We start from the raw sequence: 27,776 nt of genomic DNA on the forward strand, positions 1-27,776 counted from the left end.
GTTTTTCTTTCAAATTCACTCAAACTGAAACTTTCTTTTTAGATGAGATTTTTACTTCAAACAAACTAGTCCTGATGCATAAATTCTTTAGAAAACAGTCAAAATTCTTTTGCTAAAATAGAAATAATGATAAAATGCTTTTTTAAAGAACCAAGTTAATAAGTTTTCACAAACTTGCACAATCTCAATCCCGAACGGATTTCTAGCGCCAAAATGTAGTAGAAAATTCTACTACCACACCCCTTGAGAAATCTATCAAATAGTTTATGAAATCATTATGAAAAACACTTAACCAATTTTATTAAGTTTGGAAATCAATACAAAGATAACAAATAAAACTCTAACTTGGAGAACAAACAACTTTATCTCTCCTAAAGTTCTATCTTAACTCTCAAAAAGATTTCTCACTATCACAAGGGTGGCTGGTCCTTTATATAAAGGTTTTACATAGTGGTGGACAACTAATGAACCCTTTATTTTCGGATCTGACATGCGATGTGCTCGCCCCCCCACACAGAGCCTTCTCGCACATACTCTTGCTCTTCGCACGATACTCACATTTTACCCGTGATTTGATGACGCCATTGGTTACGTCATTTGGGATTTATACACGTGCGAACCTATTCGCTCCATGATGAGGTCATTTCTTCGGACAGATTATACGGACGCGATATTTAACCCCTACAAAGTGTATGGAGCCTGTCGAGAAGTGTTTGAGGGATGCTAAGATGGACAAGAGCAGCTTCAATTTCTCCTCCCCCGTCTCCTCCGCATCTGTTTCATATTCCAATTACTTCTCGAATAATCAAAGACAACAGAAACCCAAAATCCCCAGATTTAAACCGCAGATTTTGAAACAGAAACCCTAGTTTTATTGAGAAGATTATTCAGAAAAGGATTTGGGAAAAGATTTGACAAAGGGAAAAATCCAAATATTAAAAACGAAGAATCGGAGTTCACCATTGTTTTCTTCTCGCTTCTCTCTGTTCGTCGCTCGAAGAGAAGGGTAGTTTGGCCTTTTAAAAACTGAGAAGCAGAATTTCATAAATTATGGATCTGCTACGAATTTTTGACGGGAAAATAGATGCGCGCCTGAACTTTTCTGTCTGTGGGTTTGACATTGGAAAAATCTGGGAGAATGAGTCTCCCCGTAGTTTTCACTTCGAAAAATTGTTGAAAAGACCGAGTAAGATGATCCTCCAAACAGTCTCCTAAAATACAAGTCTATCTCTTCTCTATACACAGAAGAACAAACTCAAAAACCCTCAAAAATCCCCGCCTAGGGTTTCTGATTTCGTTATCAAAAACAAGCAATCATGTACAGAGCTTCAAGTTCTCGGATCAGAGGAGCTCTCAAGGTAATCCTCAACCAAAATCTGACTTCATTTATGTCTACTCTCACATTGATCGATCTAGGTTCCTATTTTTTTTTTTGATTGATTGATTAAAAATGTAGGGTTACGGTCAGAATATGTTCGCGACATCAGCTTCTGTAGCTTCAGCACCTTCTTCAGGAAGTTTCTTCTACTGGCTTACTGGAGAAAACTCTAAAACCCTACCTCCTCTTAATTTCCCTTTACCCGGGGTTATCTATCCATCTCCCTTACCTGATTATGTCAAACCGTCTGTGACTAAGATGACAACGTTACCTAATGGTGTACGCATTGCGTCGCAGGATTCTTCGGTAATGTCGAATTTTACTTTTTTGGGTTGAATTTTGTTTATTTTAATTTGGTGTTGTGATGTTGAGTTCAGTGTTCTGTGTGTGTGTGTTCTTTTTTTCTTTTTTTTTTTTCCGGTTATAGGGTCCTACTGCGTCGATTGGATTGTATGTTGATAGTGGTTCGATTTATTAGACACCGAGAACATGTGGGTGTACGCATTTGTTAGAGAGTATGGCATTTAAGAGTACTGCGAACAGGAGTCATTTGAGGGTTGTGAGAGAAGTGGAGGCAATTGGTGGACATGTGACTGCTTCGGCTTCTCGTGAGCAAATGGGTTATACTTATGATGCGTTGAAGACTTATGCGCCTCAGATGGTGGAGTTGCTTGTGGATTCTGTGAGAAACCCTGTGTTCCTTGATTGGGATCTTAAGGAACATGTATGTTTTTGTTTTGGTGGTGTCTTGTGGACTGATTAAATGATGTTATGAGATTTTTGTAATTGATGTTTATGGAAGTTTTGTTTCTGTTACTGCAGCTCGAGAAGGTGAAACAAGACATTCAGGAACTTAAAAATAATCCTCAGGGGTTACTTTTGGAAGCGCTTCATTCTACTGGATACACTGGTGCACTGGCGAATCCCCTTTTGGCTCCTGAAGATGCAGTAGATGGATTAAATGGAGATCTCTTGGAGAAATTTGTTGCTGTAAGTTCAAGATCCTTAACATTATGTCTTTTTACATTTATATACCCTATTATTTGTTTGAGTCTTGGGTTCATTCTGATTTTAGACTGTATATTGCACTGAGCATTTCAGGAAAATTACACAGCTCCTCGTATTGTACTTTCTGCGTATGGACTTGATCATGAGGAGCTCTTATCTATTGCAGAGCCACTTCTATCTGACCTTCCTGCGGTGCCTCATACAATGAAGCCAAAATCTGTTTATATTGGAGGAGAGTTTCGTTGTCATGCTGAAACACCGGTGTGTAAATTAATATCTCGTATTCACTTGGGCTCCATTGCAACCAATTTATCAGTGATCCTTACCTTTTCTAATATATTTTCCTCCCTGTTTTGATTGCAGACCACAGATATAGCTTTTGCTTTTGAAGTTCCCGGTGGCTGGCAAGCGGAAAAGGAGTGTATGCAATTGACTGTCCTTCAGGTTCTGAATTTTGATCTTGTCAATCCAGACTTCATTTTGCACCCTTTGATTATTTTATTTTTTTTAAACCCATTTTTGAAGCATTCCGTGGGTGCAAGATAAGTCAGCTTATCCAAAGTGCACTTAGAATTGTCAATTGTGTTATTTATTTTTCATTCTTCACTGTTGCTGTTATTCTTTGGATGTTCCTCTATCCCTCTCTTTATTTCCCAATGTCAAGATAAAACTAACACTTGTCATCCTCTTGCAGTTTCTCATGGGAGGTGGCGGCTCTTTCTCGCAAGGGGGTCCAGGGAAAGGAATGTACTCACGATTATGTAAGTTATATCTTACTTTTGTTCAACTTGATTGACACGAAGAGTAGACAATGAAACTTTACGTTCCTATCTTCCTTTCCCATGTTTTATGTATACTGATAGTCTTTTTACATGAGCAGATCGCCATGTCCTAAATAAACATACAGAAACACAATCATTTACAGCGTTCAACGCCATATACGATAGAAGTGGTCTTTTTGGAATTCATACCACAATTGTGAGTACATCTATACATGTTTTCATTTCATATGAATTTCGTTGTTTGCTGCCATTGTGTCCGAATTCTGTGTTTATCTGTTTTCCCATTTATTATATTGCTCCACCCCATTATTATATAGCTCCGCCTCACAAAGTCTTGTGTATTTGAAAATTTGATCTATTAGTTGCACATTCACTACTTCGAAGTTTGAACTTTCATTTTATTGTCTATTAGTTTTAATTTACTTTGGATTGAAGAAGCAATCTATAATCTTTAGGTGATATTGGATGGAGTTGTTGACCTTTACTGTAGAGTCATGGGTCTATTTTGACCATTAGGAACTAAAGCAAAATCACCCAAATTGATGAAGCTTTTCATGTGTCTGTCTTCTCGGTTGCACTACCATCGTCCTTTACAGCTTTAAAATTTTTTTGGTTAATCTTCTATGTTAATTGCACTTTTAGGGAGAGGTTAGAATAAGAGATGTACATCGATCGGAAAATGTAATTAAAATAAGATTTTGGTTTTTCTCCAGAGATACAGACTCTCTGAGATAATCAACACAATCTATGGGATTCATTCTTTTGTCCAGACTCTGTTAAAGCTTCGCTTGTATGTGTTTCAATCAGAATGTCTTTATATTGTCCCTGCTGCTTTTTGCTTTTCGTTTTTTAACCATCGAAATTGTATGTGTTAATTTCACTATTAGGGAAGAGGCTAGAATAAGAGATGTACATCGATCGGAAAACGTAATTAAAATAGGATTTTGGTTTTTCTCTAGAGATACAGACTCTCTGAGATAATCAACACAATCTATGGGATTCATTCTTTTTTCCAGACTCTGTTAAAGGCTTAAAGCTTCGCTTGTATGTGTTTCAATCAGAATGTCTTTATATTGTCCCTGCTGTTTTTTGCTTTTCGTTTTTTAACCATCGAAATTGCTGGGCTTTAAACTGGGTGTTAGGTTTCAATTATTTTTCAGTGTTCAATCATATACATTCCTGCATTTTGCATTTAATTTAACACATACTTCGGCTAATACATCTTGGTTTATATCTTTGAGATCATAGTATTCTTATGGGCAAAAAGTAATGGCCAGTTGTCATATTTGACTTGTATGCACCATACATAAAAGTTACTATTATGTGAATGACCTTGGGGACTGATTTTTTCTTTTCTTTTCATGTGTTAGGATTCCGAGTATGTTTTTCTAGCTGTGAATCTGTTAGTAAGAGAATTTCAGGATGTTGCCACACCAGGAAATGGTCTTCTCCACTCTTTATCTTTTTGATTAGTCTGGTTTCTTGGGTTAGATGTGTTAATCTTTGAAATTAGTATTTGAATGTAATTTCTTTCGTGGCAGTGAAAGAGTACGAACTAAACAGAGCAAAGGAGGCAGCTAAATCTGCAGTCTTGATGAATATGGAATCAAGAGTGAGAATCCTTTTCTTATTTATAAGTACAACTAGCAACGTTTGTATATTATCATGCTTATAAAAAATAAGTCTGCTATCCTTTTAGTCTCATATTTGAATCTTGTACTTCTCCAGACAGTTGCATCAGAAGATATAGGGCGACAAATATTGACGTATGGAGAGAGGTATGGACTGCTTCATTGACATTTTTGTGGATTACAGCTATAGTTTTATCTTGGTTGTTCTGTCTCTTTTTCTCGTCTTTGTGGCTAAGGTTTTACTCTGATTAAAAAGGACAATCCATTTTCTTTGACCCGACCTACTAGAATTACCACAGAACCTTTATTTACATTTGGGGAAACAGTAATTTGTTAAATGCAATCCTCTTTTGCAGGAAACCTGTTGAAGATTTCTTGAAAGCAATAGATGCAGTTACCTTGGACGATATTGCTTCCATTGCCCAAAGGATTATTTCTTCTCCACTCACTATGGCAGCACATGGACAAGGTAAAATCTATGAAACTTCGCCACAAATTTTATGCTTATTTACTTGCTAGTCTAGTCTATATTTATTGGTGAACTTTATTTACCTTTCAAACAAAAGCATCAAAAATAACCGTTTCATTGTTTTTTTTTTGACAGTTTCAAAACTTGAGAGCTATGATACCATCGCAGCCCGCTTCAATTGATATGAAAAAGGGTTCACAATGAGAAAACTCAGAAAAGCACTCTAACCTCGAGCCACTGTGTTCAACAGATTCTATTTTGTTTTTCTGTTTGCTCAATGTGTAGTCATAAAAAACAATCTTCTAAATCTTGATCTATATAGAAGTAAGGTACTTAGGTTCTGAACCCCCACGTCTGACAAATAATTGTTGCTGAATAATTTACTAATTGACCCCTGGGCCTGGCCAACTTGGCCAACTGGGTTATTCCCTGTTGGTTTAGTAATGCTTGCTGAACTGAAAGTTGTAGTAGTAGTGTCTAAAATATAAAGATGTGACAAGTAGTAATAAATTATATTAAGAAGTAGAAGTCACCAAAGCAGTGACAATTGCAAGCAAAGAAACAAAACAATTGCAAGCTAAATCAAGGTAACATAAAATTTCTGCCTTCCATCAGCAAGGAGGATCCTCTCCCTTCCAACCCTAATGGGCACACCTGGATCTTTCCCTTGCTCTTTCCCTTGCTTCCTCCATTGCGTTCTCAAAACCCTTTACATCAACTAGCAGGTTTATTTTTTCTGCCATCCTCTGAGTAAGATCCAAAGAGTTCTAATATGGTATGCCACAACCCTGTGGGCCATGTCTATGTTGACCAACTTTGTTTTTGAGTCATACTCAATACAGACAAAATATAGTCACTAGGTAGGAAAATCAATAACCCCTTATCCACCACTTTAATAATGACAATGATGCCCTTAACATTTATATTTTTTTAAATTTGAACTTTCTTTTCTAATTTTTTTTTTTAGTTATTAAATTTTTTATGAGTTTTCTATGTAATTTTAAAAAAGAAAGAAAGTAGTAACAGTTATTTACAAAACTTACTTAGAATTTGGATTAGTAGTTTTTTGTTTTTGACAGAAAGGGAAAACTAAGTAGAAGTCACCAAAAGAGTGACAAATCAAGGCTACATGAATCTCAAATGAAACCAACCAAAAGAGAGCAAAAAGCAAACAAAATGCGGATTCCATCAGCCAGGAGGACCCTCTCCCTTCCTTTCTCCTCCCTTCCGGGCAATCCTGGATCTATTTCTTACTTCCTCCTTTGCAATTTCATAGCCCTCTACATCAACAAGAAGGCCTTGATCTTCTGCCATGAGCTGAGTTATATCTAAAGGTAACCCATGCCTATCCCACAGGAGAAACGCATCCTCTCCACTAAATACACCCCCCTGAACTTTTTTAGCCATCTTCTTAAACATCTCAATACCCTTTAGTAATGTCTTTCCAAAACTTGTGTCCTCTTTTTCGATAGTTTCTCGAATATTCTCTTCATGCTGCTTCAGCTCTGGATAGACATTCCCCATTACTTCTACCACGACTCCTACAAGTCCACTGAAGAAACCATTTTCACCCTTAAGCACTTCATGTCCATAGCGCACTCCTCGTCTCAGAATACGACGTAGGACATATTCACGGCCACCATTGCCTGGATCAGATCCATCACCAATCGCAAAACATAGAGTTCTAATATGATCCGCGACAACCCTATAAGCGGTGTCAATATTATCAACATCATCAGCTCCAACTCTTCCGGAGTAGGGTCGAACTCCGGTGGTCTGTTGGATTGCATCAAAAATGGGCATGAAGAGATCTGTGTCGTAGTTGCTGATTTTGTTCTGAAGGATTGAAGTCAAGGGTTCAAAACCCATCCCAGTGTCGACATGCTCCATAGGAAGAGGTGTCAGAGATTTATTAGTTTCCCTGTTGAACTGAATAAATCCAAGGTTCCATATCTCAATGCATGCTGGATCGTCATTGTTGACCAAAGAAGAAGCATCTCTGTTACCAATTCTATCAAAATGGATTTCTGTGCAAGGTCAACAAGGACCAGTATCCCCCATCTCCCAGAAGTTATCCTTGCTTCCAAAAGGCAAAACGCGATCAGGCGGCAAAAATTTCAGCCATATATCCCTTGCTTCATCATCAGCTTCGAGTTTTTCGTCACCACCGAAATATGTAGCATATATTCTGTCAGAAGGTAGATTATATACCTGCGTGAGTAACTCCCATGCCCATGTAATGGCTTCAACTTTGAAATAATCTCCAAAGGACCAGTTACCAAGCATCTCAAAGAACGTGTGATGATAAGTATCTTTGCCAACATCGTCCAGATCGTTATGCTTCCCACCTGCACGAATACACTTTTGAGAATTACAAGCAGTCTTCAGATTACTCAAGGTACTGTCAAGATTAGACTTCCTAGGAAAATCGGCTTGAACTGGTTCATGCCGGCATTCGTAAACAGAAGGGTTGGATCATCCTCTGGAACGACAGAACTAGATGGCCAGATTTTATGATCTTTTTCTTGAAAGAAATTCAGAAAACTCTGTCTGACTTTCTCAGCAGGCCAATCATGCTCTTCTATTCCGGTCATCTTAGTTTAGGTTTAGTTTCTCTACAAAGAAAAAGTTGCTCAAAAATCTTTTCAGAGAAATGGTTGAATACTCTTGTGTATTTATAGGTTTTCAGATACTATGATTACGAAACCTTTCCTAAAATCTTCCATTCCAAGTCCCGTTCTAAAAAGGTAAAACACTTCCCAAGTCTAAGCAACATTGCTAATAGGGGTACCTAAATTTATTGGGGGTATCCCTATTCAATGCCTGGGGATATTTATTTTGGAAAACCCCAAATCAAATTAGAACTCCCTAATAGATGTTGAAAGACAGTTGTTGCCGGATTAGGTTTCTCAGGAATTACGAAACGTTATAAACCTTTAATACTTTTTTAACATACTTCTTTCAATAGTTCAACCTAATGCTTAAGTCGGTGAAAGCTAAAACCAACTAGTTGCGGCTGTTTATGCAGCTGCATCACCGAGGAAGCAACAAGCTGAGGAAGAAACCGACAACAAGTTCACATCACATGTTCCGTTGATAAATATCATGTCATATGACTTGTTTTAGTCGACTATATTTAGTTTTCGAATCTCCAAGCTCTACACACCTCTTGCACTGATGTGCCATTGCGCACCACCTTACTGTTAGGAGGACCAGTAGTTGACAGCACATTGGCAGAAGACATGCAACCTAGAACCTTCCTGGAAGATATAAAATTGCATTTAACGAAGAATTTGCAAAGACGGATCAAAGTTGGATAACCAAGAGTTGTTGCTCATCATGTTAGATTTGTTGTGCACTACACTGTATGGCAGGACTGCTTTAATCTGAGTTTTTCAATATCAGAGCTTTACACACAGCTCTTGCACTGGATGGACAAGAGGCCGGTCTTGACGACAATCACTGATTATGTGCCAGTGCACACCTTAATGTTAAAGAGGAACAGGTGGTGGAGATGCAGAAAATTGGCAGAAGCCATTATGGTCGTTATAGCGCAGGTTATGATGGTGCTGGCCTAGGAAAACATCCAACCTACAACCTTCCTACTGGAAATAAAATTGCATTTGACGACGATGATTAAGCTGATGGCGAAGAGAAACAATTATAAGTTCTAGATTTGGGATGAATCCTTTTCTCGGTTATCAACAGTATTGAAAATTAAAAAGGGATATTAAAAAATAAATCTAAAAAATTAAATATTGCTCAACAATCGCAAAACATCGGGCTACGTATTATTAATAAACTGAACTGGTACTAGAAATGGTCGAGAGCCTCGGTTGAGAAATCTCGAGGATGAGGAACTTGTTGATGAGAAGCCCTTGTTGAAATCTTGCAAAAATGAAAGAAATGTCAGAAAATAAAAATAACTGTATCAAACAACTCTACCACGAACAACTTGGTGAGGGCAGAATCACAGGTTCAACAAGCTGTTTTTAACACATTAGTTCGCGGGTATAATCTGAAGTAATGCTAAACCCCAACGTGCGAATATGCGTCCAGGATAAGACTGCCCGATATAACTTGAGTTAGCACAACGCAAGTTACCCAATCTTGAACTCAGCAACAACGATGGAAGTAAAACGCCGCACAAAAAACAAGAAGAATAAGAAAAGTAGACCTAGAAATGGTCGCTGCTTGTGTGTTTTAAAAACAGAATTTCGAGCCTTATTTATAAGATGAGGTACTTGCAAATCAAGTTAGGTTTTGGTTTTTTCGAAAACAAGTAAACTCGTAAAAGGAATTTACCACAAATAAAACACTTAAGAAATATTTTTGGAATTAATTTCTTAAAAAAAATTCGCCAAAAATAAATACGAGTAGAAAAAGAACTTGGTGCATGGTATATGCGCATGGGCATGAGTCGAAACATGATCATTGAGCAGAGTTTAAAAAGAGGATTTCAAATGGGAGCATGATAATGTGAAATATGATACAAAATATTTACCTAATTTCTCACCTACTAAACCTCTGCTTTTGTCATTCTGATTGATAACTTTCCAAGACAGTTGTTCAGGGAAAAGAGAACAAAAGATATATATATATATATCATTTTAATATAATTATATTATCAAGAAATTAAACACGACTGGTTAAAGTAAGAAAAATTTACCATTGTAGTATGTAAATAGATAGAGACTTTATAAACGTTATTTATCTTTTAACAAATATAATAAATAAATGTAAATTACTGCAATAATATCATATATAACCTAATCTTTATTTGTTTAAGTCATTTTCTCAGTCACGATGTCTCCAACACGATTTCTGAGGTATAGTTTCTACGACACGATGTCTCCAGCACGATTCCTGGGGTACAGTTTTTCTGGCACAATATGTGTGGTACTGTTTCACCGGCACGATATCCACCAAAATTTCCGGACGACCACATCTACATATATCATACTTAAATCGTGAAATGATCTCAAAAAGGTTTTTGGTTTAAGTTCTTTTTCGTATGACTAAAATTGAAAATTTTAGGGATTTTATTTAGAGTCTCAAACTGCTAACATGTCTATACCTAAATCCTTTGCACACATTTATGATCCAATAACATGATAACATCCTTCCTCCAGCACGATTTCTGGTGATGCAAGTGTTTCCATGTTAAGTATAACTATCTACACGTCTTTACTTACGGTGGGACACATACTATATAGGTAGTGCAGGGAATAACTACGGTGGGTGGTCTGTGTGGAAGGGAAATTGCAGAACAAACCAGTAGACCATTCGGCCATCCTTAACCAACAAAAAAATATGCAGGTTTGTTCCGTAAAATCCCCCCGACGTCCTAACCCCGCTTTGATGCAATGACGGACCTACAGCTGGGTTAAAGGGGACTTTAATCCGGGTAGGCTTTTCAGTCCACAAGTCAACTTTTTTTTTTCTCGACCAAGACTTCTAGCCCGAATCTTAAAAGGAAATTTATCTTTTCTGGGTCCGTCCCTGCTTTGATGAAGCACAAGCGTATTTCAACGGTCTTTATTTAAACTTTCTTGTTTGTTAGGTAGAGTATAAAAATGAAATTCTGAACATGGAAACAAATTATGACATTTTTACCCTTAAAACAGTGTTTAAAAATAGAAAAAAACGAGGCTAAAATCAAGGTTTGAAAAACGGCCGTTTTTTCCGAAAAAAACGTCCGTTATAACGCTCACGCCCATATACCGTGCCCGTGAGGCTCACCTTGATATGAGATTTCAACTTCTGGATCAATACCGCCCCTTGTTTATTGTCTCCAAATGTTAGGTTACCAAAGTCATAAACAAAGTTACTCACTGGTAACTTTTGATATGAGATTTCAACTTCTGGATCATGCCATTTGTATGGTGGAGGGAGAGGCTCTGGATTATTAGCTGCTTCCTCTTCCAATTCATTTAATCAATGTTCTTCCTGGGGTAAAACTGGTGTTTCATCATCCCCTGTTATCCAATCAAGCATATTTTCATCTGTCAGCAGGCTATGAACATCGTGGAAATCGATGTTATGTCGCTTTGCTTTACCTTGAACTCTTTGCTGCTCCAATCTTAAATTGTACTGAACATATACCAAATCGTTTATTCTTGACGAAACTAAACGGTTGCGTAGTTTGGTGTGAATTCTTTCAAACACACTCCAATTCCTCTCGGATCCAGACGATGTGTTTGTCTGGCTTAGTATCTTTACCGCGATCCTCCGGAGTGATGGAAACTGAGCACCGTATGACAACCACCAGCTTACAGGATCACCTTGCAGAGCAGCCAATCTTGCTGATGGTGATGCAAATTGGCCTTGCATCATTTGCATTCTTCCCGCCTAAAAATATCAAAAACTGTAAATAGAAATTCATATAATTACGAAATTAATTGTTAATAAAAATTCACACCTCTAGCATGCATGTCGCTTGTTCTTGAGGGCTACTAATCATTTTTGATATAACTTCACTGAGACAAATTTGGGGCTGAGAAATTTCATTGTTGATGAGATTGGCTGCTGGGTTGTAGATATAATATGGATTCAGAAAATGTGCTGCAGCATGAAGAGGAGAACTCAACTGATCTTTCCATCGTCGGTTAATCACACCTACAATAGAATTATTTCGAGTTTTACCCAAACCCCTTTCTATAGTTTCCACACATGTAGCAAGTGCATGAAACAAATAACCCATGGTAGGTTTATCTGAATCCAAGAAACGGATCATTTTCAATAAAGGACCAACCATCATGCATGCATTTTGGCATGTGTGCCAAAACATCTCATTCAAAATAATGTTTTTCACATATTTAGCCGTACGAGTTTTTCCTTCTGGCGAGTTCACAAATTCTTGGTCTACAAAAAGACTCTCGATTGCATTACGTTGATCAATGATACTTTTGATTGCGATAAAATTTGTCGCAAACCTTGTTAAGCCAGGGCGCAATAGATTGCGTCCCCCGGAATGTTGTCTGAATCTAGCAAGAACCCAACCATGATTATAAATAAATTTACTGATTTTTCTATCTTCTGAAATCACACCTTTAACAAAGGGGAACTTTTCAGTATCTTCCAACATTAAATCCAACACATGAGCTGCACAAGGTACCCAAAAAAATGTACCATACTCTATGGCCAATCTCATACCTATTAAAACAAAATGAGAAATGAATTAATAATATATAAAAATAAACAACTGTAATTAAATTAAGTTGTAATGGTTACCTGCGGCTTTGAATTTGGATCCTTGATCAGTTACTATTTGAACAATATTTGTCGGACCAATATCTTCTATAACCGGTCTGAACAAAAGAAAAAGATAAATCGACTCCCTGACTTCCCTCTCTCTTTTTCTCTAGCTAGTCTCTGACTCTCTTCCTGTTGAATTCCTTGTTGGTTAGTCTTGTAGCAAGTAGCTAAGAGCCTAGGAGTATTATTTGACAACAAAGTTTTGACTGCTTTTGAATCCGAATATGCATTATTGAAATATTGGGGAATGCATTGAACTATTCGAGTGACAACTTGAACATATCAAGTGGATAGTGATAGTATGCGTGTATAAATATTGTCGGTAGACGATAACTACAATGCATTGTTATAAGTCATAGACTTAGGGTTGTGAATTTTACTAGATATCCATAAATTTGTATGTTAAAAACCCATAAACAAATAAATAAAAAATCAAATAAATAAATTAAACCAAAAAAAATGAAAAAACGTAGTAACAACGTTATTTAGACCCGTTGTAACCGTTTTCACAGCTGTAATTACCGTTACATAGGAAATTCAGATCACAAATTATTTATTTTCTTATTTAACCGTTATCACACCCGTTATTTTAAAAAAACGTCAAAAAAACGCGTTTTATTCCTATATAACGCGTTTTTGACCCAAAATGTGCTCACACCCGTCAAAACACGTTATAACGGTCACGCCTAGTACCTGTGAACTGGGCCGTGACCCGTTTTTCGAACCTTGGCTAAAATTGATAAATTTTTTTATCACTGCTTAAAGTACACCATACATAATATAATTAAAATGATGTAGTCACTCATTTGTCACTTCCTCTGATCATACTGAGAGAAAACTGTTGACACGGTAACTTTAATTACTCTTTTGAGACATGGGGTGTAAACGCAACTGTATACAATTGGAAGAAATAAATGAAGAACTGGAAGGTCCCGATTCGAGTCTACCAAATCCATTCATATCAAAATTACAAGTTGGAATATCAGAGTCTGACTGTGCGGGGCCGCAGAGTGAACCAAAATGTAATGTATTTAGTTGATTGCCAAGACAAATCGCGTAAATGGCATGAACGTCCAAGTGTCCTCCTTATGAGTTACCCTTGTTTCCTCTCGTTGATGCGAAAACAGTCAAATCATGAGTGTTGGATTACCTCATGATTTAAAATACTAATTAGAGATGGTCGCTGCTCGTATGTTTTGAAAACAGAATTTCGAATCTTATTTATAGGATGGGATACTTGCAAATCAAGTTAGGTTTTTGTTTTCTTAAGAACAAATACAACTCGTAAAAGCAATTTACTAAAAATAAAACTCTTAAGAAATATTTTTGTTAAGTACTGGTACAGGTATATGTACCAGTGGGAGTATGATACGCCATTTCAGAAAATGGCCAATACAGATACCAACAGGTACAGTGTAAATACAATTTGGTAAATCTATAGGAATCAGTAACGTACAACGTCCATGTTGATTCTAAAATACAATTCATTCACCATGTATTGTGATATTGAGATTCTTATGAATAAAATTTTTTTAAAAAAAAAATTCTGCCACAAACTATTCAGGCCACATGTAGCCAGATTCATCTATGTTGAGTTAAAACTAATAAGATGAAGCATAAGATTATAAAATCCCTAAAATTGATAAAAAAAAAAGAAGTTAAAAACTTACCGAGTTATGGAAGTCAGGTTGCACGATTACCATGTACAGAACCAGTATTTTCGTCCATGTGAGGTTTTGCAGACCCAATTATCAGATTGGATAATTCTGAAACCCATATTATGGAAGTCAGGTTGCACGATTACCATATATAGAACCAATGTTCTCGTCCAGCTGGTGTAACAGACCCACTTATATCAGATAATTGGATGGTTCGACAACCTATATTATGGAAGTCAGGTTGCACGATTACCATATACAGAACCAATGTTCTCGTCCAGTTGGTGTTTTACAGACCCAATTATCAGATTTAGTTGGTTTCCCGAAACCTTAAAACATTTATGAATTAAAAATTGTAATATTTGTAAACTGTAGATTGAAGTACATGATTGATTGATCATCATATTTGATCTAGAAGTGTTAGATGAATGTGGTTAAGACAAAAGTGTTCATATGAAGATATATTTCATTTGTGTGTAACAAGCAAAATTCCCAGCGACGGAGAAAGCAATTTCCCAGCGACGGTCAAAATGACCAAATGGAAATCATATTTACCGGCGACGGTCAAAATGACCAAATTTCCCTCGCCGGCAGCAAAGTTTGGCCCGACGGTGAAAAATGATCATTTATAGGCGTTTATTACTCTTCATGGCAGGGGTACCGTTACGAATGGTCCATTCAAGTTTTCAACCACAAAACCATCTGAATTTAGACCAAAATTGACGGTTATTAATGTCAGATGATATTACCGATTAAAGATTTCTCTTGGGAAAAGGCGTGACCCGACAAGAATTTAGAGTTTATTTCTGTTACGAATTGTTGTGTCTTTTAGGTTAGACTAGTTTATAAGGGGGAAGCCAAAGGGTCAGAGAGCAAATAATTTCAGAGAGAAATTATTGAGGGAGATAATTGTTATTTGATTTTTTTTGTAAATCAAATCAATCAAAATGGCTGATGATGATGATCGACGCAGACGAAAGGGTAAATCCTCCATGACTGAAGAACAACAATTTAAAGAGAAGGAAGAGAGGGAAAGAAAAGAAAGGCTATCCGTCACCATGCAAATGATTGCGCAGATGACCAAGGATGATCTCTATAAAGTACAAAAGATAGTAAGTGACTTGTTGAGTGATATTGAACTTAATCCTCTCTAGAAAGAAATGCATGTTGCTATGGAAGACGAAGTACCAGAGAATCCAAAGAAACCGGTATAGACTTTTCCAAAGAAGCGTCCTCTTATTATCCCTTCATATATTAATAAGAGAAGGAAAAGTTCTATGCATTGCGGGATAAAAGGATGAGGTTGGTGGAAATGGAGGAGATCAAGCCGTCACAGGCAAAAGAATATGGGCCGCGCGATGATGCAAGTGCTACAAAAGTTGAATAACCAGTTGTTTTTGGTGAGTATGTCAGTGACACAACCACTACTATAGATTCAGACCAATCTGCATTTGACCTAGAACATCAACTGGAGGTTTTTCGCGAAGATGAGGTTCTGGGTGTTAATGATCAAATTTTGGCCATATATACCGTTTCCGAAGCGGAGTCATATGAAGATGAGGAGGAAGTGGGGTATGATGAGGAGGAAGAGGGGTCTGACGAGGAGGAAGAGGGGTCTGATGATTTCGATTCCGAGTGATAGAGAATATGTAAAACCACAAAATCACGTTTTCATTTTTGGTTGTCGCAATGGAGACTGAAAATGCAGGAGATGATACAGGGGAAAGTTATGTTTATTTTTCTTTTTTCTTTTTCTTTTTGGTAATTGGATATTTTTGTGTGTAACTGGATATGAACATGTAACTGCATATGTCATCATCTCGTTGCTCCCTTGGTCTTTTCAATCTAGCTTCTCGCACCCTGTTTTCATGTCTGCTTCGTCGTATTGCTTCTTCTAATTGTTGTCTTTCTTCGTCATCTCTTCTTTCTCTTCGTCTTTCTCTTTCATTTCTTGCATTTTCTCGTTCTGATCTGTCTCTCTCACTCTGCTGTCTTAGCATCTCCCTTCTGTGGAGTATCATCCTTGCTTGTTGTGCGTCATTCTCTCGTTGTCTGTCATCATGAACTCGATTGTGCTCTCCATTCCTCTCCAGCCTACCTTCTGTATGATGTATTTGCCTAGGTTCATTCTCCCCTTCTTGGATATACCTATCTTCACCTTCATGCTCCTCCTGCGAGTTTTCGCCTACCTGAAAAGTATTATCTAAAAATCGTCCTTGTGTATTATCCCCATGTTCAGGTCTGCTCCTCCTAGTGGTGCTCCTGCTTGTCCTTGATCTTGAGCTCACACGTGTTGCTCTAGATCTTGTCTGTGATCTTTGCTCTTGTAATCTTTGGTTTTCCTCTCTTAGTTCATCATTTTGTCGTGTCAAATTCGCACGCAGCTCCGCTTCTCTTTGTCTTTCCTCTACCAGTCGTTGCCTTAACTCTGCAATGGTTATGTTATCTTCGATTTCTCCTACAGCTCTCTCCTCATGTGTCCTTTCTTCATTTTCTTCCGTTGTATCTGTATCCGTAGTATGAACACTTACTACGTCATAATCTCTTTGATCGTCTTATCTTGGTTCTTGTTGGATCTGCGATCTGATCGGCTGAGATATGTTGTTCCTTTCTCCCATTCTTGATGTCTCTGTGATGTCACCCCTTCTTCTACCTGCTATCCTTTTACTCCTCCTAATTGGTGTCACAGCTTCTCCTGCAAGTATTTGTGTTACCATTTTGTATTTCTAAAACTGTTTTTCTTTCAAATTCACTCAAACTGAAACTTTCTTTTTAGATGAGATTTTTACTTCTAACAAACTAGTCCTGATGCATAAATTCTTTAGAAAACAGTCAAAATTCTTTTGCTAAAATAGAAATAATGATAAAATTCTTTTTTGAAGAACCAAGTTAATAAGTTTTCACAAACTTGCACAATCCCAATCCCGAACGGATTTCTAACGCCAAAATGAAGTAGAAAATTCTACTACCACACCCCTTGAGAAATCTATCAAATAATTTATGAAATCATTATGAAAAACACTTAACCAATTTTATTAAGTTTGGAAATCAATACAAAGATAACAAATAAAACTCTAACTTGGAGATTAAACAACTTTATCTCTCCTAAAGTTCTATCTTAACTCTCGAAAAGATTTCTCACTATCACAAGGGTGGCTGGTCCTTTATATAAAGGTTTTACATAGTGGTGGACAGCTAATGAACCCTTTATTTTCGAATCTGACATGCGATGTGCTCGCCCCCCCCACACAGAGCCTTCTCGCACATACTCTTGCTCTTCGCACGATACTCACATTTTACCCGTGATTTGATGACGCCATTGGTTACGTCATTTGGGATTTATACACGTGCGAACCTATTTGCTCCATGATGAGGTCATTTCTTCGGACAGATTATACGGACGCGATATTTAACCCCTACAAAGTGTATGGAGCCTGTCGAGAAGTGTTTGAGGGATGCTAAGATAGACAAGAGTAGCGTTCATGATGTTGTTCTTGTTGGTGGATAACCTAGGATGCAACAGATGTTGCAGGAGTTTTTAACGGCAAGGAACTCTGCAAGAGTAATAATCCAGATGAAGCTGTGGTAATAAATTATGAGTATCGAGACGGATCATCGATTATAGAAAACTAAATCAAAGACAAATTAAGAACACAAGAACTTAACGTGGTTCGGCACTAACGCCTACGTCCACGGACAGAAACCCCGTAGGGTGAATTAGATTATTGATCTCCAGAGAGTTTGATCATTCTGGGATAAGTTACATTTACATAATGAATCCTATTTATAGGTTTATTGAATAAGCAGTAAACCTAGAGAAACAAACTGTCTTGACCAGGTACACTATACTTATCTAGCTACAATATAGGATTATATGCGAGAGACTTGGTCTTCCGATTATCTTCACATACTAACTTCCAACAGATTCCAACACCCCCCCTCAAGTTGGACACGGAGAGAAATGAAGTGTGCAACTTGGACAATATATTGAAAAGAAACCTTGTAATTTAAACTTTGCATGACGTACTTAGACCATGGCATGGATGCTTCATTCACGTACTTGGACCGCGACAGTTGATCTTTATGAGCAGGCTTCCTTAGGTAACATAAGCCAGCAGTTTGATCTCTTATCTTCCTTAAGTGGACACTGATATGCTCACAAATTGCTATTGATTAAGAAATTGGAGTGGTGTTCGAAGTGTACAATGTACCTTGAACTTGAACTTGCATTCTTCAAAAGAATCTGTTAGCATAGACTTCGATCTTCAAAAAAACACAGATGAGCAAAATGACTTGAATGGGCTTGGTTGGTTAGATTTCTAACCAAGACATGACATTATAGACAAACCAAAAACCTGGAGCAGATGATGGTCGTCTAAGAGGGTTTCACAGGACTTGCCTGGAACTTCACATCCTGTAGAGAAAGTGAAAGTTTCTGAAAGAACAGAACATGACTATCACACAACGTATTCCCTGTTGATTGTTTGAGAACAGGGAGACCCGTGCACAAGCAACTTCGATGAAACTTGATAAAGATGCTGAAAAATTTGATTTAGATGGGTAAACCCAGATGTTGATACCCTCTGAAAATAGAAGATCTGAACATCCAAATTATATTTGGAGAATAGAAAGATATAAATCCTTTCCAAATATCAATTATCAGTAGATAATACAAGAAGTTGATTGTATTATACCCATTACAATAGGGTTGGATTGATTCGAACTCAAGTTCGAAAGAAATTGATTGAAACTGATAAAAAGAATCCCTGATAAAAATATGATCAGTAGATTATAATTTGATGATTAGGAAACCAAAGGTTCGTGATATTTAAGCCAAGTCTTGCCGTGAATAATGGCAAAGAATTTTTTTTTTATAGCATATTAACACATCTTGTTTCTCTCTGTATTCACAGATCTCAAGAGAATACAAAAGGATGCCAATAGATGATATGATCCGTTAGGTACTGAAGAGCATAGTACCTCATGAAAACTGAAGCATAAGATGGATTGAAGTTCAGAGATGAAGGAAGAGTACAACTTGAAAAATCTCTGGAATAGAATTTTGTAACCCAAAACTATGTAGGTTGAACTTCGATCACCAATCACGGACATTGACACTTGAACAAAGGTACAGAAGCAGCAAATATATCTTCACAACCGTAGCACATAAAGTCTTGTCCCTCAGGGTTGAAAATATTGGCTAGATGAAACGATCAAATTGTTTTGTATAAGAATTGACCGAGAAACACAGATGTACATCTAGGTATGAGAGTTTTCGTGAATGAAAAACACTGTTGTAAATGAGATCAGAAAATTAGAGAAAATCTTGGTATAAAATAGATTACCAAACTAAGGAAAAGAGATTACCATATATTGGCAGGATATCCTCGAAAATTATAGATATTTTCGGAAATAAATTCTCAGAAAAGAAGGAAAAGAGAATATTTAAGAAATAACCAAACATAACACATCTAAAATATGTTCAGAAATTTTGAGATATCTAAAATATGGAATGGTATATTTGGTAATGAATGGATTTCCGAAAATATTTTTGGATATCAAAGAAAATATTCGGAATAAAGATATCTCTGGAAAGCATAAATTTAATTTCCAGAAATATAGAAAATATTTTCACTAAATGAGATTACCAAAAACGGTAAAGATAGAACATATGAAAAATATTAGGTCTTAATAAAACAAGACCTCAGTGAGATAAACTTGGAGAATCCGACGGTGATCAGTTTAATTGAATCAGAGATGAGACAAACTTTGATTAACATCAAAATCGTGTCGGACTAATGAAATTAAGATACCACTTGGTCTATGATCGATACCCAATGAAATTAAGAATTGTAATGAAATTAAGATATTTCTCTTTTGGAAATAAGATCGCAAAAGATGTATTTTCCGAAGATTAATTATGTTCACAAAAAAATAATAAGAAGAGTTATGTTAATTGATGATAACTCTCTTTGACGTCCAGAGAAAACCATGAATATTGGTTTCTCTGTTTATTGATAGCACGTAGTGATAAGCTATCGATGAGAATAAAAACTAATTATGCAATCTGTAACCCAGAATGAAAAGTTTGTTAAAGAGAAAGAATTGTAATATGATAATCTTCCTCATTAAAACTTTGGGTAGAAATGGCAAGCAACGATTTACTTTTGATTGCTTGAGGACCTATCATCAGTCAATACACGATAAGCATGAAGGGATTGCATAAAATGAATTGAAATAAGAGCTAAATCAGTCTGATAACAGACGCAAAAAAAAAAAATACTGATGCGGAAGCAATTCGAGCGGATTTCCCCGCTCTGATACCATAATAAATTATGAGTATCGAGACGGATCATCGATTACAGAAAACTAAATAAAAGACAAATTAAGAACACAAGAACTTAACGTGGTTCGGCACTAACGCCTACGTCCACGGACAGAAACCCCGTAGAGTGAATTAGATTATTGATCTCCAGAGAGTTTGATCATTCTGGGATAGGTTATATTTACATAATGAATCCTATTTATAGGTTTATTGAATAAGCAGTAAACCTAGAGCAACAAACTATCTTGACCAGGTACACTATACTTATCTAGCTACAATACAGGATTATATGCGAGAGACTTGGTCTTCCGATTATCTTCACATACTAACTTCCAACAGATTCCAACATGTGGCTTATGGAGCGGCTGTGCAGGCAGCAATTTTGAGTGGTGATAGTACTGAGAAGTTGACCTAGAAACACCACCATTCCTACCAAGAAGGAGCAAGTTTTCTCTACCTACTCCGACAACCAACATGTAGTGCTGATTCAGGTCTTTGAAGGGGAGCGAGCAAGAACAAGGGATACAACTTGTGGTAAATTGAGCTTTCTGGAATTCCACCTGCCTCGTGGTATGCCTCAGAGAACTGTTTTTAATGTGTCTGCGAGGACAAAACTACAGCGAAGAAGAAGATGGTGCAAGAGGCAGAAATGTACAAGACAGGGGATTAAGAGCACAAGAAGAAAATCGAGTCCAAGAATGGTTTGGAGAAATCATTGTGAGCATTGTCTGTGCTTCTAAAACCTTGATAAATATTTATCAATCTTGTGATTATTCTCATGGCCAGAGGGCTTCTCAGTAGAAAGTTTAGCTGAGGAGAAGACAGATTTGTAACATTGCAGCAATATTCACATTCTGAATATAATATAACATTGATAAATATGAATTACACTTCCTCGGGATTTCAGGAAAGAAAAAAAAAACTAAACCAGTGCAGAAACCCCTAATCAAATTCATAACCTATCTCTTCTGTACTAATCTGTTTCATTCAACTCAATGCTACCGATAGAACCACTACCCTTCCTCAGTTTAACGGCCACTTACACTGTTTTAGTTGCAGTGCAGGCACCTATTTGACCTGTTAGCATTAATATTATCCTACCTTCAGTTCTGTATACTGAAAACTCAAATCCAACCTAAAAAGACCGACTCCTGTGCAAAAAAAAAAATTTGCAACTGTTTTTGCAGATATTTTTTTACGCAAGTTGTTTTTTGCACCCTGAACCATCAGTCTTTAAAGCTTATCTCTGATTCTACACTATACTCCACTTCTAGTTTAGACATATATGTAACACTAATAAGTGGATTCAAAACTAAATCTATCTCGTTGTTTTTCTCGGTATCATAAAATTGAACGAAAAAGAAAACCCAGAAGAGTTAGTTTATTACCTTCAATTAAGAGCTATCCCAGCTTTTTATTTATTTTTTGCTCGGTTGAAACATTAAGAGTTAGTTTCAACAAAGCTACCGCAGCTTTGTTGAAACTAGTTCCACAGAAATCCCATATCTTCAAAAAAAGAAAAGAAAGGAGCAGACTTCGAGTAAAATATCATAATAATCTGACTTCACATCTTCAAAAATAATGCTGCAGAGTTGCATTCCAAAGGGTGTTCTTTTCGAGGATGCGATTTCCTGCGTAGATAGAAGATGCTGCTATCATGGAGGGGGAATACGACTTTACCGCTGCATAATTCATCAGACCCTATGCCGCCAACCAAAACATTGTCCTCTCCATCTCTGTATCAGCTTCAGCAGCGCCTTGACAAAGCTTAAATTCCATCCAAGCTTCTTCACAATCAATCTCTCCATATCTCGGATCTCTTTTTTGTTGCAATAAACATGGTTTGCTGCATTGAGGTATTTCTCCACTTTTGCCGCAGAGCCTTCTTCATATTTTCCGGACATGATCAAACAAGTCAACCCTACCAATTGGAATTCTTTTCTGGCGACAAAATTTACGTAAAGGTATCGATCCAGAGTATTGATCGCGAGAAAAGAGATATCTGACGTGAGTTTTAGTTTCAGATGAATCTGAAAAAAAAAGCTCCACGAGACTCATCCGCATATTCTTTTTTCTTTTTTTTGATCTGAGAAAAGAGAATTTTATTAAAATGTGGAGAAAGAATTACAAGTAAAAGTTACAAGCATAGAGGGAAACTGAAGTACGAAAAGAGATAACAATGGGATACATTCCAATCAGAATGGGATGTAAGTGAGAGGAACAATAGTATTACAACTATGTGTTAACGAAAATGCTATACCAAGAAAAGATGCAGTGGTCTAACCTGAAGTTAAAGTTTCTTTTGAAGGCTAAACTCCATGCAAGAAAAGACGCTTTGACATCGACACTTACTCATCCGCATAGTCTCATCGATCTCCGTTTGCATCTCCATGTTGTAATCACAATTTTGATCTTCTAGGAGTTTGTAGTTGTTGTGTAATTCATCGACGTACTCCACTACAGCCAAAGGGTTTTTGATGTTTTTTTATCGATATCTTTTATTAAATTTTTTTTATATGGATATTGACCTAGAAAACAGAATAGAATAATATGCTTCATTTCTAACCGTTTCTCAAGAAAATAATGACCTTAAGATGGAAGTAGGACTCACAAGAAAAGTAATAAACCAATCCATACTCCTTGGATTTAGAGTCCAGCGCGGGCACCATCCACCCTAGTTATGAAGACCATAAGCAAGTCCAGCCGAGGTTGGTTCATTGATGATACGCATTTCATCAAGGCCAGCAATTTTATCAGCATCCATAGTAGCTTGACGTTAATAATTATTAAAGCAAGACGGGACTGTAACAACAGCTTTCTTAACACTTGAACCAAGATATGCTTCAGCAGTTTTTACCATCTTACTGAGAACCATGGCAGAAATTTTCTGCGCTGAAAACTCTTTATCCATTCCCTTGTATTTGACACGAATCATGGGATTGTCATCCAGGACAGGAATGACATTGAAGGGCCATAGCTCCATATCACTCGAATCATGGGTTTGTCAAAATCAACGAACTTACTAGCTACATTAAATACTCCATAATATAAGACACATAGTCAAGGAAATTAGCTATGTAGAAAGCTTATCAAAAATGGAGTTAGTAGGATTTGTGCCAACTTGATTTTTAGCAGCATCAGCAATAAAACATTCAGAATCAGTAAAAGCAACATACGAAGGAGTAGTGCAATTTCCTTGATCATTGGCAATAATCTCAACACGACCATGTTCCCAAACTGCTACACATGAATATGTTGTCCCTAAATCTATTCCTACTGCTGCTTCGCCTTTTTTTTCCAACCATCGTAACAGTACAAGTTCAATCAAAGAACAAACTCAAAAATGATGAAAACTCACACTTCCAACAGAGAACAGGGTTTAGCTTATACGATTTTGGCTAGTCATGTTATGTTTATTTCTGATTTTACTCGGAGGGGTTTAGGTCCTGGTTTGTTCAGTCTCTTGCTTACTGAGTCATGTGCTGCTGCAAACTATTACTCTCGCCGTGCATATGTATGATGACCACCGCTCTCCTGTTTGCTCGCTATGCTTCATTATTTCTGCTACTTCAACAGTGGGTGGAAATCTATCGAGTCAGCAGGTTATTTTTCTGCATCACTTACAGTTTCAGTCCTCTACACTTTTGTGCCGGCTGCAACCATCTTTCTGTATTTCATTGTATGTCAGTCCTTTATTTCATTTGTGTGTGATGTGGTATGCTTGTGTACAATCTCAATGTGTCTTTGCCAGTCACTTTAACCTTGAGAGGGGATAATAGTGTGAGGTCGTATCCACGTGAGAGTGTCGGTGCTTATGAGTGAATTGTATCGAGAGAGGAATAACTGGGTATATAAACTCGTCCTGTGTCTGTAACATGTAATCTTCCAATCAATAAAATAGACCCTTTTATCATCTCTTCACAATGTAGAGATTAGGGTTTCTCCATCCCTCAGTTGTGAAGGATGCAGAATTGCTTGTTCGCCTTTTATTCATCTTCAGAGATTTTGTTTGGTATCCAGCTCAATTTATGTTAATCTGTGACTTATTTGTCTGCATCTAGTTTTTCCCCAAATTACAACACTTAATACTTTTCCAGACTTGCAAGCACAGGTGACCCGGCTCTTCCAAGTTTTGGCCGTATAGATAGGATGCATTATTCTCCCTGAGATGTTACAATCCTTGGTTGAGTCTATGTGGAGATGGTCAGGGGAAAGTTTTACTGTTGGGTCCTTAGATAAATCCTGGATGATTAGATTATTTGCAGGAATTATTATCGATTGAGAAGGTGTAGATTTTTTTCAAACAAAACCATTAACTGCAAAGCACATCAAATACATTCTAACAAGACACATAAAGATTCATTTACTAAAAAAAAATAGCAATGCCCAAACGCAATGCGCAACAAAATGCTGTTAATTAGCATTTTGGTTTTTCCTGATAAAAAATATATATATACATATAAAATAACATTTTGGCTAGTTAATTAATTTCTATGTTAGTGCAGGTCATGACTGACATAGATGATCCATACTTACGGGAACGTCTCCACTGGTAGTTTTCTCTGTTACTTTATCAATTTGATCTAAATCTTTTGATACAAAAAGTACAGATATTTCAACAAGAATAGATAATCGAGCTTAGGTTTCTCCAAGCTCTAATTTTGCATAAGTTGTAGAGTGGATCCTCCATATGCAGCATGTTCTTAGGTTGGTTCCAGCTTAAATTTCTACAAGCTGCTTTTACAAGCCTCAATAACATGCCCTTGGTCTGAATTCAACAGATGAAACTTATGAACAAAAATGAAAATAGATAAAACATGAAACTGATATTCATGTCATTCTATATATATGTTTATGTGTGTTTCAACTTGAGATTGCGCAAACCTTTTCACATTATCTTTGACTTTATGGGAGTTTATTGCTTTTTTTTAGTCAGGCTATATTGCTTTGTTAATATGAAATTTGCCCACTTGAACTAATTTCAAGAGAAGAACGTGATGCATACTTTTAGTAACTATTTTTGTTTACATGCATTGGGGGTTGAACAAGTATATGAAAGCAAAGTCTTGGAAAGTGAGAGCTTTCTCAGAAGTATAAGGGAGTCTAGTTTGTTCGTACTAATTAGCATAGTTGGTAGATAATCTGGGGATCCAAATTTGACTCTCCCCATGTTATGTTAAGATACAATCACTTGAATAGGAAACAACACTGAAGCATGTCATCATTCATCAATAAATTTTGTAGGAACAAAAGTCAAATAGGCAGAGTTGAAATCCACAAATTTCATTCCTGCATCCTCAGCTGTAGATCACTTTTTGTATTGTTTAACAATGAGTCAGTTGTTAGGGATGGCACCGAGCCTGACAACAACAACAGCATCAATATTCATGTATTGAAAACCCATAATGTCCTTTTTGTGATGAGGCAGCAGGTACTCTTATTCATGTATGTATTCACTGTTAATATGCAATGTCTGTGTAAAGTTTGGTGCCAAATATATTTACTCTTTAGTAATCTGAGTAATACTGTCATTCTCTTACAACATAGCTATTCAGTATAAAAACAAGAGATACATTTAACACAACTCTAGCTCCCAACTGTCCCATTTTTTATGTGAATTCTTAGCAGCAACCATTTATGTATGATAGAAATAACACTCATAGTCTCAGCAAGTTCGACTCCACATAACTGCCTCAAACGTAATGCAAAACATTTCCAAGATGCTAGTTTTGCCGGTTTGGGTCTAATTTTTTAACAAAATCGTGCAGGAGAATGCTTAGCAGATCTGGAAATATCAAACAAGGACCAGGGACCTACAGCATGCAGAAGCTCTAGTGTTGCTTATATCGGTGTAGTGGATTTTTATTCTGCAGCATAGAAGTACGGATAACAAGGGAGGAAAGGAGGTTCTGACTTCTACTATTGGTATATATAGGATTTAAAAATACTTTTATCGGAATGTAAAACTTAAATTGGCTCTATTTTGGATCCTCAATGGTCATATGTCAGAAGGCAAGCATTTCAAGCTGCTTATGGCATTGCTAAGAAGTGGTTTAGTTATGCCTAGTGTATGAGGCTCCTGCTAGTTTTTGCTATATTTTTTACTAAAAAAATGCCATTTAGCAAAAACTGGCCTTGCAAGCCGTAATTTCTACTAGTTTTTGCTGTATTTTCAAAGATGGGAACCCTCCTGAGATGGGTTGGTGTTGATTTCAAGAGCAACCTTATATCGGTTGGAAGGTCCCTGAGGAGAAATCAACCAGACGCTTAATTGGTGGTTATATTGCTAACTGAATTGACTAAACAATCAAACAAAGTCGAACAAGCATATGATCATAACAAACATATCTGTATTTCTCCAATAAACCCATCTTGAATTAACAGTAGATACACCATTAACAATAATTTGAGAAGGTTCAACAATTTCACCAGTAACATGACCATCAAGATCAGTAGAAATCAACACAGATTCAAATTGGTCAGGCCATAGAAGGAAGTTCGTATGATCTAATTTCAGAGATACAAAGTTACCAATATTATTAAAAGGTAGAGGAAAATAGCTTGAATTACCAGATACAGAAGCAGCGGAAATCGGTTGTTCGATTTGTGGATCTTGAATTGAAGATTGCGGAGGAATTGTTGAGTTATGTTGAGTTTGATTATTCATTGATCCTCTGGTATTCGACATTTGAAGTATGATGAAGACAACAAATCAAGATTTTGAAGAAATCAAGATCCAGAATGATTTTGAAGAACTTATGAAATCAAACAAGTTGATTAATGATCAGAAATTTGTCGAAAAATATATTTGATCAATAAGAAGTGAAGAATCACTAGTATGTGTAGAAAATTGTTACAGAATTTGACCTAGATCGTCCCTCTCGGATACCATGAAAAAGCTGTAATGAATGTGTGGATGCAATATTATTACACAGTAATGATCAGGTGTCTTACATAGATAGGGAGGAGAGGTATTAATACAGACCAATAGACTAGAATCAAGTCAATGAGACTTGACTTATACATGACTTTTCCTAATAGAAGCAAAAGAGTGGAAAGTGAAAGCTTTATCAGAAATACAAGGAAGTGTTTCTTTTTCTTTTTAACGCGAAATCTCTCTTTTCCTTGCTTCTTAGCATGTGTATTGATAATTTGGGGTCCAAAGTATGAACTTTTGTTCGAAGTGTGTGGGCTTCCAACTCAAAACTAGTTGGCTTTGAGTTGGAAGCCCACACACTTCTAACATGGTATCAGAGATAGGCCCGTAT

The 27,776-nt window shown here is 36.8% G+C and overlaps 1 protein-coding gene, 1 long non-coding RNA gene and 1 pseudogene across 3 annotated transcripts; 1 reads left to right on the forward strand and 2 right to left on the reverse strand.

The window, feature by feature from the left end:
• Positions 1–1,217: 1,217 nt before the first annotated feature.
• Positions 1,218–5,590, forward strand: LOC113300535 (mitochondrial-processing peptidase subunit alpha-like). 2 transcript variants are annotated; one of them, XM_026549743.1, is made up of 13 exons: positions 1,218–1,358; positions 1,457–1,684; positions 1,806–2,102; positions 2,201–2,368; positions 2,480–2,647; positions 2,750–2,830; positions 3,081–3,147; positions 3,267–3,364; positions 4,539–4,611; positions 4,710–4,780; positions 4,897–4,946; positions 5,156–5,268; positions 5,404–5,590. In XM_026549743.1, exons 3-13 carry the CDS (start codon positions 1,896–1,898, stop codon positions 5,448–5,450), a joined length of 1,143 nt encoding a protein of 380 aa, XP_026405528.1. In that variant the 5' UTR covers positions 1,218–1,358; positions 1,457–1,684; positions 1,806–1,895; the 3' UTR covers positions 5,451–5,590. The 2 variants fall into 2 exon arrangements, with proteins under 2 accessions (XP_026405528.1, XP_026405529.1); XM_026549744.1 differs by lacking the exon at positions 1,806–2,102.
• An 866-nt stretch (positions 5,591–6,456) lies between these two features.
• Positions 6,457–7,862, reverse strand: LOC113294185 (annotated as a pseudogene).
• Positions 7,863–25,597: 17,735 nt separating this feature from the next.
• Positions 25,598–27,407, reverse strand: LOC113292995. The gene is made up of 2 exons (XR_003331990.1): positions 27,079–27,407; positions 25,598–25,868 (listed from the first exon to the last, which is right to left on the reverse strand). It is a non-coding gene; the product is annotated as an uncharacterized LOC113292995 (long non-coding RNA).
• Positions 27,408–27,776: the final 369 nt, after the last annotated feature.

This window comes from Papaver somniferum, chromosome 7 (genome assembly GCF_003573695.1).
Source record: "Papaver somniferum cultivar HN1 chromosome 7, ASM357369v1, whole genome shotgun sequence".
In the NCBI taxonomy this organism is placed as follows: domain Eukaryota; kingdom Viridiplantae; phylum Streptophyta; class Magnoliopsida; order Ranunculales; family Papaveraceae; genus Papaver; species Papaver somniferum.

Excerpts from the sequence above, each read along its gene's own strand:
- LOC113300535 (XM_026549744.1), top strand. The coding sequence starts at position 1,317 with ATGTACAGAGCTTCAAGTTCTCGGATCAGAGGAGCTCTCAAG. Across the intron at positions 1,685-2,200 it reads TTGCGTCGCAGGATTCTTCG|CTCGAGAAGGTGAAACAAGA; the intron begins GTAATGTCGAAT and ends CTGTTACTGCAG. Across the intron at positions 2,648-2,749 it reads GTTGTCATGCTGAAACACCG|ACCACAGATATAGCTTTTGC; the intron begins GTGTGTAAATTA and ends TTTTGATTGCAG.